At 42.8% G+C, this 15,153-nt stretch overlaps 1 protein-coding gene across 1 annotated transcript in view; it reads left to right on the plus strand.

The window, feature by feature from the left end:
- The first annotated feature begins 4,350 nt into the window (after positions 1–4,350).
- CFAP36 (cilia and flagella associated protein 36) overlaps positions 4,351–15,153 on the plus strand; it is a 38,026-nt gene continuing 27,223 nt past the window's right edge. The window contains exons 1-2 of the mRNA XM_044429673.1: positions 4,351–4,502; positions 14,060–14,124. Of these exons, the coding sequence (XP_044285608.1) occupies positions 4,382–4,502; positions 14,060–14,124 (186 nt within the window). The 5' untranslated portion in view covers positions 4,351–4,381. The remainder of the gene's footprint in view (positions 4,503–14,059; positions 14,125–15,153) is intronic.

The raw sequence follows: 15,153 nt of genomic DNA on the forward strand, positions 1-15,153 counted from the left end.
AGCAGATAGTGCCCTTGGCACTGCCAGATCCTTACAGAGGCTGTAATGCAGTCCCACTGAATCATAGCAATCTGAATTTTTGAAAAACCTATCAACATAATTCAAGTCTTCTCTCCAACAACAGATGCTGAATATGAAGAAATTTCTATATGAAGAAGAAAAACTTATATGCAAACATCCCAGAAGAAATTGATAACACACCTAAACAAGACATACTAATAATCATAGATAACAAACTCAAATATAGAAAACAAAGCAGCATCAAATATTGTGGAAGAATTTGGCATAGTGGTCAGAAACAATCTCAGAATTTTGTGAAGCCAGCCATCTGTTTATTACAAATGCATACTTCAGGCAACTGTTCACATAAGTGTATGTGTAGCCATCACCAAATGGCCAATATAGGAATCAAATAGACTATGGAATTAGAAGCAGGAGATGTTGAAGCTGCATTCTTGCTACAAAACAAGACCAAGAGCAGTTTGTGGTAGTTGCTGTGAATTTCAAATATCAACAATCATAATCAAGATGAAAAGGATCACAAACAGAACTGGCGATCACACCATTACTAGACAGCAGACAAAAAAATCTGAAATTCTGCTGTCTTCACCAAGGCAAGGAGAGAGGGACTTAAGGAGATATACTGTACTGGAAAAGGAAGTGGAGAGTCTTTCTTTTTCCAGTGCTAAGAGTAAGAGAGCTCAGTGCAGGCACCAGAGGAGATTACACAGGAGTGCCAAGTGTGCCTGTTTCCAAGATGCTGGAGATGGTGCTGTGCAATGCCCTGCTGCACTGCTATTCCAGAGCTGTGCCTAGGCATTGGGAAGGCAGGATGCAGACAGAGGGAAAAAGCAGAGCAAGGCAGCCAATCAGAGTGTGGCTACAACTGCCTTAGCTGTTGCTATGCTGAATAAGGTAGTGAAGAGAGAGAGACTGCGACTGGAGTGTCTGCTGCTGTAGCAGCCACTCATGTCACTTTTAGTGCCAACCTGGATGGCATAAATGGGAACCATGGAAAAACATTGTAACTGAATTCACACATAACAACAAGTGATGCTGACATGTGGAAAGCTTAGAATGGACCATTGATTCTCCATGGGGATTCAGAGTAACTAAACATGCCACACTTCATCAGGGTTACTAAATTTATTACATGTTGACAAGCCATTCATACCATGGCTTGTCCTTATGAGAGAACGCAGCCTGAGGGTCTTTCTCTCTTGGCATGGGGGCTAAGAGCATCTCTCTCAGGAAGTGGAACAGCTTGATGGAAGCGCCAGAAGAGGTTGCACCAAGGCTTTTCTCTGGTACAGGTGTCCAGTTGCAGGTTTTCCCCAAAGCCTAACCCCAAAGACCTGACACAGGCAGCAGCAGAGCTTCACTACAGAAATTGTGGGTTTTCAAAAGACCAAGTAGGCAGCTTGCACAGGGCTGTGCTAGCCAGACTGTTATTTATATTTTACTTATCATTTGCTGCTGAATTTACACTTTTAAAATGCATGTTGCTTTTTATGGGATAAATCTTTTACCCTGTTTTTATGAAATCCCAGATGTGTGCTTTGGTGGTGAAAGGAATGAGGCTGACAAAGGGGTGCACCATGTTATTAGTCCCACACATACTAATTTAACAACTAGGTTGCATGCAACATGCTGAGCAAAACCCGTAACCCAGCTGTGCTCTGCTGAGGACACAAGGGGGCTGCAAAGAAGCACAACACTGGAGACCCCAATGGGATCCTTGGCTAGTTGTTCCCAAGGAATCAAGAGTTCTTGGGGGACTGAGAAGACTAGGTTTATTTTACTCTGAGTGGTAGCTGCCAGTACCAGTTTTGGCACTGCTGCACCAGGGTTTGAATCTGTAGTCAAGGTGCTTGCAGCTGCTAGGGTAAGAGGGATTTATGCATGCATGCATGCATGCTTGTATATAGAGTTCAGCAGGCTCCCAGAATGGTTTGCAGAAAAGCAGTTCTAAAAAGTATAGGTGTTCATAATTACAATACAAAACATCCTACAGCAATTACAACATTAAAAACAATAAAATAAACATTGCAAAAGGCCATTTTAAGTAAATCTATAAATCTTATCAGCCACCAACCTACCCCCTCTTCTCCTTACTTCACCTGCATATTAACAGTGGCCACATAATCATAACTCAACTTTCCACAACAATAAATATAAATAGTTCCATCATATACATAGGCCCTAACCCATTTAAGGGCTTTATAGACCATCATAAACACCTTAAAGCAGGCCCAGAACGCAACCAGAAGCCAATGGAGCTTATAAAGTATGGGCATGGACCCAACCTTCCTCCCAAAGCAGCGACAGCATTCCATCTCAACCAAGATATTGTGCTACCAGCATACTTCTCAGCACCATTGGCACTGATCGAATGGCCACTCCACAACCTCGATGTCCGCAGGTCACTCGCCTTTTACCCATCCCGAACCAAACCATTCTGGAAAACCAAGTAATTGTTATAAAGTAATAAAGAAATGCTTATAGGACCCCAACACTTGTTGAAATGGATCGTCAAAACCATACAGCTTTCATACCAACTCACTAAATTGGACTTGCCAATCCTTCCAAGAGGTCATTTGACTAGAGTAGATCATGTGGCCACTTCGTCAGTCTTACGTGCAGGCATACCTGTACAAGACTTATGCAAAGCTGCCACATGGTCCACTCCATGCACCTTTATCAGGCATTACCATCTTGACGTAAAGGCTAGAATGGACTGCTCCTTTGGCCATGTCATCTTTTCAGCTGTCCTTCAGTAAAGACACCATCCCGCCTCCAAGTTCAGTAAGATTGCTAGTCACACATATGGGTGCTGTGCCTGCACAGTGCCTATATTTGGGAAGATTCTCTCAGCTAGTAACATTTTTGGCGGAAACTCTGCTCCCCCATCCCCTCATATAAATGGACAGAGTCCCTGCCCCTTTGCCAGTCCAGCTGGAGACTGCCCATTCTCCCCCAGCTGGTACTGCCATGATAGGTAGAGCTTGATGGAAATTACATTATACCATATGAACCCAGTCACCGACACCAATGTGAGGCCAATGAGTGGGTTGTGTGAATGCACAGATGACCACTTGAAGAATGACAGTTACAGGTAAGCAACCTGCCTTTCTTTGTTGTGCTCACTGTACAGCACACATAAGGATGCTGCATGTGTGTTGGCCCTTTTATTCTGTAATAAAACGGCCTCTTCCTGAAGATGCTGTCTAGTTCCTTTGTTTTTTGTCAGGCGCAGCAGGAAAACACCCCCATTACGAGGCATCCCAGATTTGGGCAACAATACAAAGTGGGCATGAAGAAGCTATTTCAGCTTATGCTCCCCGGTCACCATCTTCAGCAGTTGCAGCAGGCTGTATGGTGTGGGGAATGAGAGGGTGGGTAGCAGGACAATCCTCCCAGCCCTGCCCAGGGAATTAATTTCTTCTCTTCCCTCCCCATTCCTTTTCCTTGTGTGTTGTGTCTTTTTCTGTTGTAAGCCTGCAGGTAGAGACTGACTTGTTTTACTGCCATAAGCAGCTTCGGGAGCCTTTTTCTCTGAGGAGCACGACAACCATATTCCAAGGTCGTAATTCTGTACCCACTTAGGCTGAAAAAAGCTCTGCTGGTTTGGGGAACGCTGGGAGCTGTGGGACTTTTTCCGGTCTAAACTGGCATGGGATCGCGCCTAATTAAAAAATGCAAGCCTGCAAGGTACCAACCCCCACCTGTCTTGCCTTTTGCTTTAACCTCCATGAATTTTAGCATTCTTGACAGGGCGAGACCTCGCTCAACAGCAGTTTTTCCTAATTAGCTCTTAAAGGCTGGGAAGGAAAGGACTGTGGAAAAGCTGAACGGTAGCGGAGGCAACCAGAAAGGCAGCCGGCGCTGGCGGTGGGGACCGTTACGTTTTCTCTCAGCGGCTGCGTCGCCAACCTCGCGCGCCTCCCAGTGGCAGTTGGCGGTTTTCCCTCTTTCGAAAACTGACCTATTACGGAGCGCAGCCCCCCCCCACACACACACACACACCGGCGGGAGGGGAGGATTCCCCCCACACACGTCCGCACGGGGAAGTGAGAGCGAGCGAGCGAGCGCGCGCATTCTGGTGCAGCTTGTGCGGTGCACGCATTCAAGGCGCAGTCCCTCTCGCGCGCCCGTTTCTCGCTTCCCCCTCCCCGCGTTCTGTGACGACGGTTGCCCCAGCAACGGCAGCAGAATTCCCCCGCTCCGCCAACCGACGCCGCGAGTTTCTCGCCTCCTCGGCCTCGCGCTTCCGCGCATGCTCGGCGGGCCGCTGGCTCGTGCCTCGCCCCCTCTGCCTCTGGCCGGAGCGGAGCGCGCCGCCGCCGCTTCAGAGGCAGCGAAGAAAGGGAGGGGAGATGAGATGGCGGCCGAGGGGGAGGCGGAGGCGGAGGTGGAGTGGGTGGTAGACAGCATTGCCGGCTTCCTGCGTAGCCCCGTCTGGTCCACCCCCATCCTGGAGTTCGTGGAGCAGAAGTGCGAGGGTGAGAGAGGGGAACTGGGCGGGGGGCGGGCGAAGACCCTCTCCCCGCCGCCTAGCGCCAACGTAGCTCCCCTCATTGTCCTTACCCCGCTCGTCGTCCCCCTCCCCCTTCTCTGCTTCCTCTTTAAATGGTATTTGTCGGTACATGCAAGTCAGAGGCCCGAGGGGCAGGTGAGGGAAAGGGGCGAGCTGCGCAAATGAAATTCATTAACCGGCGTGGCTCCGCCAGGGGGGAGCGCTCAGACGTGCCCCCGATTAGAGGAGGGAGGGACCGATGTGCAGCGGGATGCTGCGCGCGCGACCCTCCGCGTCCGTATGCGGAGGGCTGGGGCCGCCAAACGAGCGCTTCCCGTGGAAATTAATGGAACATCAAAGTGGGCTCTGGGCTGAAGCACACCGAGCGATACCTTTTGATTATTTAATGTGCAGCGATCGTGTTTCCTTATTGTTCACTGCTCTGAAATCTCTGTAGTGGAATAGGGGGTGGTAGATAAATCCTACAAAAAAATAGAGTTCTGTCGCTCTTCGGTGGATGGAGATCCAGAGCTCTGTTTTGGTTATGGAAAATGTAGTACTGTCTCCAACGTTTATTCTCTTTGACATAGCGGGTTCAGCAAAAATGTGAAGTGCTAACTTTTACAGTGATTATTGCTATGATTAAAATCGTCCCCATCAGTCCACCATCTTGTATTATTTAAAAATCTTGCAGACATGTAACCCTTCTGTGCAACTGCTTAGTTGTTGCAGAATATTCAGAGGTGTATTCACAGAATAGCAATAGCTTGTAGCTGGGAAGTGTGATTCTCCACTTTTCTCTTGCAGTTGTTAATGCTATGTGGGATGTGGCTGTACCAGTATCACAGTTACCTATTCAGTAGTGTTCATGACAGCAGTAAGAAGTGATGTCTGACCATAATTAGATTGCGCGCGTGTGTGTTCTTTTAAACTTGATGTTCAGAACACCACCTGAAATTTAGAAATGCTAATTTAAATCTTCAGAAGTTGTTTCTTCCTGTTCATCCCAATTCATGGATCTTTTCTTTTTTCTTTTGTAATTTATATTGTCCTGATGTTTTTGTACTATAATGCAAGAATGTCAGCATGGAGAATTGAGAAAGCCCCTGCTTTGTAAGTGGGAACTCTCAGGTTCAGTCTTTTGCTTCTCTGTTCACAAAGCTCTGAGGCAGGAGAGCTAAGAAAGGCCTCACCCTGCCTCAGACCTTAGAGAATTGCTGGCTGCGGCAGGCAGAACGTTGTCCAAATTGGCATCTTCTGTATATTTGCACTGCAGCTCTCACCATCTTGACCTCTGGTCCATGCTGGATGTGGCTGATGACAGTTACAGTCTAGTGCCTCTGGAGGGCATAGGGCTAGTTGGAGCAGTGGTCTGTGTAAAAAATATATTTGACCACTCCACTGTCACTTGGTAACATTGACCTATGTAGCATGGGATTTGCTCTGGGGACTCTAGCGAATTTGGCAGATGAATTTGGTAAATGACTACAATAATGATTGGGATCTGCTTTGCATGATTTTGTAGCTTAAGACCTACCACATAAGCTGTATTGATTCAGAAATAAACTATTATTTCTTGCTACATAAATCAGCTGTGGTGAACCTTGGCTTTACACATTCTATCCTCTTTTGTGTACAGAGGGAGATCAGGAACATCTGCTTACAGCAATAAACAATTCCCTGTGATATTTCACCTGTAATTTGTTTAATTTCTACTTATTGAACAAACCAAAATCTGAAATCATGGTCAGACCCTAGTTTGACCTCATTAAGTTTCATGTAAATGAGCCCCATTTCCTTGAATGTGAACATCAGAGGGCTTACAGGATTCAGGACTGGACATGGACCGACAACCAATGCAGACAGTAAAACATTGGCTTAATATGATCACATTGGCCAATTCCTATTACAGTCTCTCTGCCCTGTCATCATTATACCAACATGTAAATGAAGATAAATACAAGAAGGATAAATCATTCAGGCAGCCTATATATTTTGCTCCGTTTTCCTGATTTTTACATAATATTTTGTAGATTAGGGTTTCAAAACAGAAAGACCTCTTCTTTAGCTCAGTACTTTGAAATGATTTTCCCTGCTGCATGTGTTTATATACCTCTCTTTATACTGGTAAGTAGACTGTTAGGCAGAATTGAGAAAAATGTCTGACACATGAATAGCAAGGAATAGTTTTTATTGCTGCTTGAGACTCAGTTTCTTTCTGACAATCCAAGAAATACCCACTGTACCTACCCATCAGACTACTTAAAATAGTTTCATAGAACTGAGGGAAGTTGCTTGGAAGCTTTTTAAGTGACATCGGAATTATGGAGTATCTTGGTTCATATAATCTCTCAAATCTACAGCATTTTCTTTTGAACTTTTCTATCCATATATCTTACAGAGTTTCATAGCTTTTTAACTGATTTACTCTTGCATCTTGCTCAGTGGGATAATTTGTATGCCATATATGTCTGGTTAAAAATAAAGCTATCTGTTGTTTCCAATCTTAATTTATTAAGATTAAAATCCAATTTTAATTTTATTTATATATTACATTTGTGTATCACCCAATAGGCAAAGCTCTCTAATTAGATCAATTATAGAAAGGTGGGGTTATAGAAAATAGTGCTTTATCAACACACACTTGTGCGCATGAACACACTCTGGTTGAAGGGGTGTTTGACTGGGTTTGGATGACACTGGTTTCTTGTGGGTTATTTGAACTGATGAGCTAAAGTACTTGTGGGCACTAGGTTGTAAATACAACTCCCCCTTGAGCATTGTTGTGTAAACCAGGCAAACATGGTTACATGAAGGTTAAGCCCAGAGATGTGAGGTGGAAAAATTTCCACATCATGTATGTCTACTTAACCCATAGTTGTTTGGGCTGTTGTACTGCAGTCAGTCAAGACAGATGGGCTAAATTAAGGATGTGAAATATTTTACTCTTCTAAGGCAAGCACTAATAAATCTTAGAGCTCAGTTGTTTCTGAGGGAACTACAAAAACAAGAGCCCCTCCCCGTGCACAGTGGATTAGGTCTCTAGGAGAATGTGGACCAGACTTATTCATAGTGCATTTGCCCTCTATTGGTAACCTTCCTTTATTATTTATTTATTAAATTTCCATTCCATCCATTAGCCAGAATGGCTGTCTGGGTAGGTTACAAAATTTAATAATAACAAAATATATAATAAAAACAGCAATAATAAAATCATTAATTTATTGTTATTAATGACAAACTATATTCTTTATCACGGAGCTGCTGAATGTTAAGAGACCTTGCCGTCCTCCACCTTCCATTTAAGGATGCCCCACAGATGCGCAATAGGGTTTAGGTCTGGAGACATGCTTGGCCAGTCCATCACCTTTACCCTCAGCTTCTTTAGCAAGGCAGTCGTCGTCTTGGAGTTGTGTTTGGAGTCGTGAATCATGTTGGAATACTGCCCTGTGGCCCAGTCTCCGAAGGGAGGGGATCATGCTCGGCTTCATATGTGATAGTACATGATAGCATTCATGGTTCCCTCAATGAACTGTAGCTGCCCAGTGCCGGCAGCACTCATGCAGCCCCAGACCATGACACTCCCACCACCATGCTTGACTGTAGGCAAGACACACTTGCCTTTGTACTCCTCACCTGGTTGTCGCCACACACGCTTGACACCATCTGAACCAAATAAGTTTATCTTGGTCTCATCAGACCACAGGACATGGTTCCACTAATCCATGTCCTTAATCTGCTTGTCTTCAGCAAACTGTTTGCGGGCTTTCGTGTGCATCATCTTTAGAAGAGGCTTCCTTTTGGCATGACAGCCCTGCAGACCAATTTGATGCAGTGTGCGGCGCATGGTCTGAGCACTGACAGGCTGACCCTCCACCCCTGCAACCTCTGCAGCAGTGCTGGCAGCACTCATACGTCTATTTCCCAAAGCCAGCCTCTGGATATGACGCTGAGCACGTGCACTCAACTTCTTTGGTTGACCATGGCGAGGCCTGTTCTGAGTGGAACCTGTTCTGTTAAACCGCTGTATGGCCTTGGCCACGGTGTTGCAGCTCAGTTTCAGGGTCTTGGCAATCTTCTTATAGCCTAGGCCATCTTTATATAGAGCAACAATTCTTTTTTTCAGATCCTCAGAGAGTTCTTTGCCTTGAGGTGCCATGTTGAACTTCCAGTGACCAGTATGAGATAGTGAGAGTGATAACACCAAATTTAACACACCTGCTCCCCATTCACACCTGAGACCTTGTAACACTAATGAGTCACATGACACTGGGGAGGGAAAATGGCTAATGATGCCCAATTTGGACAGTTTCACTTAGGGGTGTACTCATTTTTGTTGCCAGCAGTTTAGACATTAATGGCTGTGTGTTGAGTTATTTTGAGGGGACAGCAAATTTACACTGTTAAACAAGCTGTATACTCATTACTTTACATTGTAGCAAAGTGTCATTTCTTCAGGATTGTCACATGAAAAGATATAAAATATTTACAAAATGTGAGGGGTGTATTCACTTCTGTGATATCCTGTAAATGCTAAACAGCATGGGGACAGAACAGACCCCATACTGAAGAATCCATGAGGTGGAACAATTTTCCTCAAGCACCACCTCTGGGAAAAGGCCCTCCAAGTAGGATTTGAACCACTTTAATGCAATACCTGTCTTTTTTCACTCAAAGAGTTGCCCTGAGAGATACCATGGTTGATGGTATCAAAATCTGAAGGAAAACCAAAGCGAAGATTGTGCTTCCTACTTGCTTCACTGTAGAACTTAAGAAGAGCCATACTGGATCAGGCCAAGGATCCATTTAGTCTAATATTCTGTTCACACAGTGGCCAACCGGTGGGCCAACAAGTAGCCCATGGAATCTCACAAGTGGGACATGAGTACAATAGCACCTACCTGCCTATATTACCTGGCCTGTGCCCACAGACTCATATCTATTCTTTACTGAAACAGAAGGCTCAACTAGTTGTTCTGAATCAGATTTTTCTCAACTTGAAATAGATCCAATAAGCATTGCAGAGAACGAGTGAAGCTAAAGGAGTTACAGTTAATTTACCAAAAGAAAATTAAGTTGTTGATAAAAGGCATTTCAGCTCCCTTTAGATATACGTGCTAAAAGTAGTGTTTTCTTTCAGATTTAGTCTTTTTGTTAAATATTAACAAATTGTAAGGACATATCTGCTATTATCATTTTAAATATATTTCAGTAAAATAATTTCTACATCTTTGGTTTTGATTGTAATCATTATATGGTTTGCTTATTTACCTCCTAACAAATATTTAAGTTCAAATATTTTGTAGTTATTTGGGAAAAATGATATATTTATACTGCATATAAAATTGATGTGGATTGCAGTTTTAGTTCTGTCTACTAAATGTGGGATAGTATGTGTGCTTACTGGGGGAGTATGTATGTTGGGGAGTAAACATGAATCGAACAAACGTACTAAATTATTTAGAGGACTGGAAAATTTTCCACTTCTACTTTTTCTGGAAAGCCCACCTCACTGGTTAAATAACCCTTACATAACTCTAAAACAGAGCATGGGTTATGCAAGGATTGTTTAACCCTTTACACAATCCATGCTTGATGAGTTTGCACAATGTGACAATGATAGCCATGTGCACCATACTTTTACCAGGCTGTCCTTTTGTATGGTTATTCCCTTTATCTAAACAGTTTAAATATGCTTGCACCAATCCAGCACAGGATATCTGTAAGCAAGCTTCCAGGTCTGTATGACTTCCTGGATCTATAGTCATGTGTATGTGCTTTGGAATGTACACCTAGCTTTGGTTATTGGGTAGTATAGAAATAAAATTAGTAATAATAATAATAATGAGAAGGCACTTGAATGTTTTGCATCTGCACTGCATTGCTTTCCGGGTTCTGAAGCTATTAATATTTATTTTAAGCAGGGCAAGAAGTGGATTAGGGTAAAATTTTTAAATTGCAAATTGAAAAGTGTAAAATGATCTCAAAGATGTATAATCAGCTGTTTTAAGAAAAATATGGGTTGCTAGCTCCAGCTCCAGAAAAAGATCCTCAGATATTAAAATCTGAAACTACATTCATATAAGTTTTATATCAGGACTTAGTTGACAGCTGTGAACCATTGATCCACAAACAATAAGATGCATTTTGATTGTTATGTCTGGCATAGTAATATGCTATATCATTGTCACACCCTTTAGAAATTAATGGATTCAATCCCAGCAAAGTGATTTGATCATTAATAAGTCTTAAAGTTTAAATCTTTAAAGTTTTGATGGCGATTGCTGGTAGCAGAGCCTTCTCTGGAAAAATGGGAGCTCTGTAACCTAACAACTGTTTAGCAGATGGCTCACTGAAGTTCGGTAGGAAACAGGAGGAATCACTTATATTTGTTAGCTGGAAACATTTTGAACTGTTTAAAAACATTTCTCAGTTGTTCCATTTGAAGAATGTCCTTCCCACAGGCAAGAAGAAACTAAATCTGTATTAGTCCTTTGTCTTGTGAATGTTTATCTTATTCAGAGTGACTGAGCTGTTTAACAAAATTTTCATCATTGCGCTTCTAGGGTTGGTATGGATTTACATTGTTTGCAGTGACAGCTATCTTACATCAGATTTTTTAAGCTTCACTATGATGCTTGCCCAGGGCTCTTCCTAGAACATGTTCTGGTTCTTTTGAAGTGTGCAAAACTAGCAGCAGTTTGTGACAATCTGCAATGCTGTTGTGTATGTGTGAGTCCCTGTGCAGAATCTTTTGTATGATCCATTAGCTTTTTAAACATTCAGGTTCTGGGATTTCTCAAATTGTGCATCATGATTGTATTGGGATGAAAGAAAAATATAACTGGGTATGCAGGACACAGCAACCCAGCAAGGGTGACTAGCCACAGCTGTGTTGTGTAAACCCTGACTGTTTCTAGCAAAGTGGCATGTTTTGGGGCAATAAGCTACCCTACCAAGCTATAGTGTGTTCTAGAGGTTGATGGACCTATGATAGGTTGGTGAGTTGTCCAAACTGAGCACATCAGATCAAAGGAGGCAGCAACCCAGCTGCTTTCCTGAGCACCCAGGCCGCTACCAGTGGGCACTGCTCCATGTATTTGATGGTACATTGGACTGACCTTTATTGGTTTACTCTCCCTGCTATAATTATTCCCTCCCATTTTACGTAATCTCTGAAGTGACAGTTCCTCCATACTGCCCAAGAAGAACATTGGAGGGGCTATCAGAGGACCACAACCCCATATTTAATGAGCCAGAAATGTGTGCAAATGTGTGGGCTTTTATTAAAGTTTTGGTTTGGAGTTCAGAGTTATGCAAGTGCAGAACTCTCACTGTCCAGAATTAATTTTTGTGCCTGATGAATGCCCTGGTGAATACTTCCTTTCAAAGCAGTCACCATCCATGCACATTGACAAAGTCAGGCTGTCAGATGCTTAGCTGTCAAGTGAAAGTAAAGCTATGAGAAGTTACTTGTTTGTAAAAGGAGCTGGTGAGAAGATCATCCCTTTGCAGCAACATTTTCTAAGGTTTAAGTAAGGACGTTAACAGTTGTCAGTGTCTTTCACCTTTTCCACTCTTTCCTTAGACTCTAGGTGTTCCAGCTCATTAACGAAAGTATTTATTAGTGACAGCTGTCAAAAGTAATAGCTTTCTTGTAAAACAGGATTTTTGGCAGGATGAAACAGGGTGTTTTGACAGATTTCAGACTTGTGCAACTACAACTACTGACTCATAAATAAAATTGCTGGAAAAACTTGTATACTTTTCCAAAATGGTGCAAACATAATATAAAAATAGGTGGTGATAAAAAAATGATGGTGTTTGGGCTGCTTGGGCTGCCATTTCTGAGATTGTGAAAAGTGGTGGGGGCGGACAAGTGAGGGCAAGCAATAGAAACCACAAAAAGGGTCACAACAGTAGTAAGGAGCGTAGACAAGATGGGTTCTGCCATGTTGCTCCCTGGGATACTTGTCAGAGGATCAAAGGGAAAGATGAAAGGGGACAAACTACAATTGTAACTCATTCTGCACGGCTTATTCGTGAAGTAGGTTGCCCTGTAATGTGATATTCCCCAGAAACTGGATTCTCCTGACATGACAGTCCACCATAGGCAGCCAGCCATGGAAACTTACTGTGTTATCCAACTCCCATGGAATAGTATATCTTTCAGGAACAAGCTGCACATGGTCCACAATGTATAAATTAAAACCAATGTGTATAGTAAAAAATACCATGAGAAAGCAACAGTGTTGGACAGAGTGAATGTGTGTGTGTATCGGTGTTGCTGATATGAGCATCCCATTTGTTTGTTTTTTTCCTGTTCTGTTTTTATTCCTCCTCCTTTTAAACCTGTTGGAAATGTTTACATAGATTTTAGGCCTGGGTACTAAATGGCAGGGCATGCATATTTTCTTCTGGCTCAGAAGTAAAGGTGGGTTGCGCACCTGCAGTAATAGAGCAGTTAAAGCAGGTGCACACATCTCCTTTTCTGACATTACATTTGCTTACACTTCTGTGGATTTTAGGAAACTAACAGGGAATCATAGTAACTTCTACAGCAAATGCTGTTCAGAGGAGCTGCAAAATGGAAGAACTAGTAATTCAGGTGTAGCAGGAGAGTCAGGGAAGAATAAAAATGTGGAGGACATGGAGAAGTGTCAGTTCAAGAGTTAAAACTGAGAGCATCACATCACCAAGGGGGAAATACTGTTGGCCTTTTTGATGCACTTTACTCTTTTTTGTTCCCCGCCTACCCCCACCACTAACATGCTACTGGTTATCCCCATTTCCCTTACTATTATTTCTCTCCTGGCACTTTGCAACTTTGCAAATTAGCTGATAGGCAAGCTTGTCTTGTTAGTACTCATATCAGAAAGTTGAATGTGTGCACTTGCATATTTACAAAAGAGAGGGAAGTGGGGGCAAGAAAAGGAACTGATAAAAAAAATAGAACCCCAACTGTACATTTTTGAGGCACTGAAAAGGGTAGCAGTCAGGGTGAGGAGAGGGTTAGGGATAAGATACAAAGCAAATTTTGTCACAGCATAACCTGGGATATGTGCTGGAGCCATCTGGAAGACTGAAGAGGAGAACAAGCATGGTACACACAGTTGGCTGTCAGGTGTACTGTGGTTTGCTTTGCAAACAACCAGCTCACTGTAAGTTATTCTCAGGGTGGATTAGTATGACACAGAAACAGTTCCAGGGTTGTGAGTCTCAGTGCTGAGGGGCTGGAGAGAGTAGGTAGTAGCTAGGGGAAGAAGTGACCTAAAGAGCTAAAGGTGTTAGGCAGCAAGAGAAGAAAAAACCAATATATCCAGTTAAAACTTCTGTGCTTTAGGAGCATGGAGGATGAAATAAGTATAGAAGACACAATTATTTGCAGTTGAGTTTACTTTAGTGGGCCATCTGATTTTACATTTGATAGCATTAACTGGTTTGCATAGATTTTAATATGCTAGAAAATAATTTAAAGCTCTTTCTAGATATATTTTGCAAATTGTCTTATTCTGTGTTACATGAATCCTGCTGTCTTTTCAGTTTTTGATGATGAGGAAGAAAGCAAGCTGTCTTACACTGAGATTCATCAGGAATATAAAGCTTTGGTGAGAAATGTTCATTTTCTTTTCCTTTAAGAAAGGTGTACTACTGAAGCTGAAATGCTTTTTTATCTGTTGTGGCATTTTACAAATTCCTGTGACAAATTTAAGTTGAGTGACTAGTATTCATCGAGCAAGAACTGTTACTGCCTCTAGAATTGAATTTTGCTTTGTTTTGTATTATAAAAGCAATACTTGCATTGTGCTTTAGTATTGATCCCTGTAGCTTGCTGCCCATGCTATAAGAAATAAGAAAATGTATCATATTATTTTGTGCTGAAGCTTTGTAGCCACAACTTGACATTGTTGCACTTACGTGATTTCAATCCAAAGTAGGAGTCCCATATCCTTTTTCTGCTTCCTTCCTGGTCATTCATTAATTCTATAGTAATTCTTTTGCTTTCACTTATTAAAATTATTATTCATCTATCCTCCTTGGAAGCATTCTATTATTTACTTCTTAAATTAGGCTATAAGTTTTCATCATGATTTCTGTACATCATACATATGGTTTTGTGCCTGTGTGGAACCCCATTGGGGAACTTCTCTAGCTGAGGTATTTAAGCAGGAACCCTTCCCTCACCATTCTAGTATGCATGTCTCCAATGGGTTCCTTCCCATTCCCTCAGCTCCTCTTTTATGGCTGTCCTGGTAACCTCAAAGGTGACCCATAAACAGTGAGATGAGTAGGACTGATGCTTGACAGACAGGTTCATTGCATATCTCTGTTGTCAGAACAGGACTGGCACTCAGTCTGGTCTCTTCCACAGGCCAGTTACAGTGACTGACTGTATAGGTGTTTTGCGCCCTGTTCCTCTGTGTTGCCCCAGTGCAGAAAGAAGGAGCATATGACCCAGTATTACTGTCTGAGGACGTAACCCACTTTGCAGACCAGATTCAACAGATGGCACAGTCATTAGCTCTGGAGATGGAGCAGCCATCTGAGAGGGTACAAGATCCTGTCTTCAGTGCCATGTTTATAGAAGCCTTGACTCCAGCTGCTATTTTCTTTCTCCTAGCTCTGCTCCAGTCAGT

This window comes from Varanus komodoensis, unplaced genomic scaffold (genome assembly GCF_004798865.1).
Source record: "Varanus komodoensis strain SLA01 unplaced genomic scaffold, ASM479886v1 scaffold2, whole genome shotgun sequence".
Lineage (NCBI taxonomy): Eukaryota > Metazoa > Chordata > Lepidosauria > Squamata > Varanidae > Varanus > Varanus komodoensis.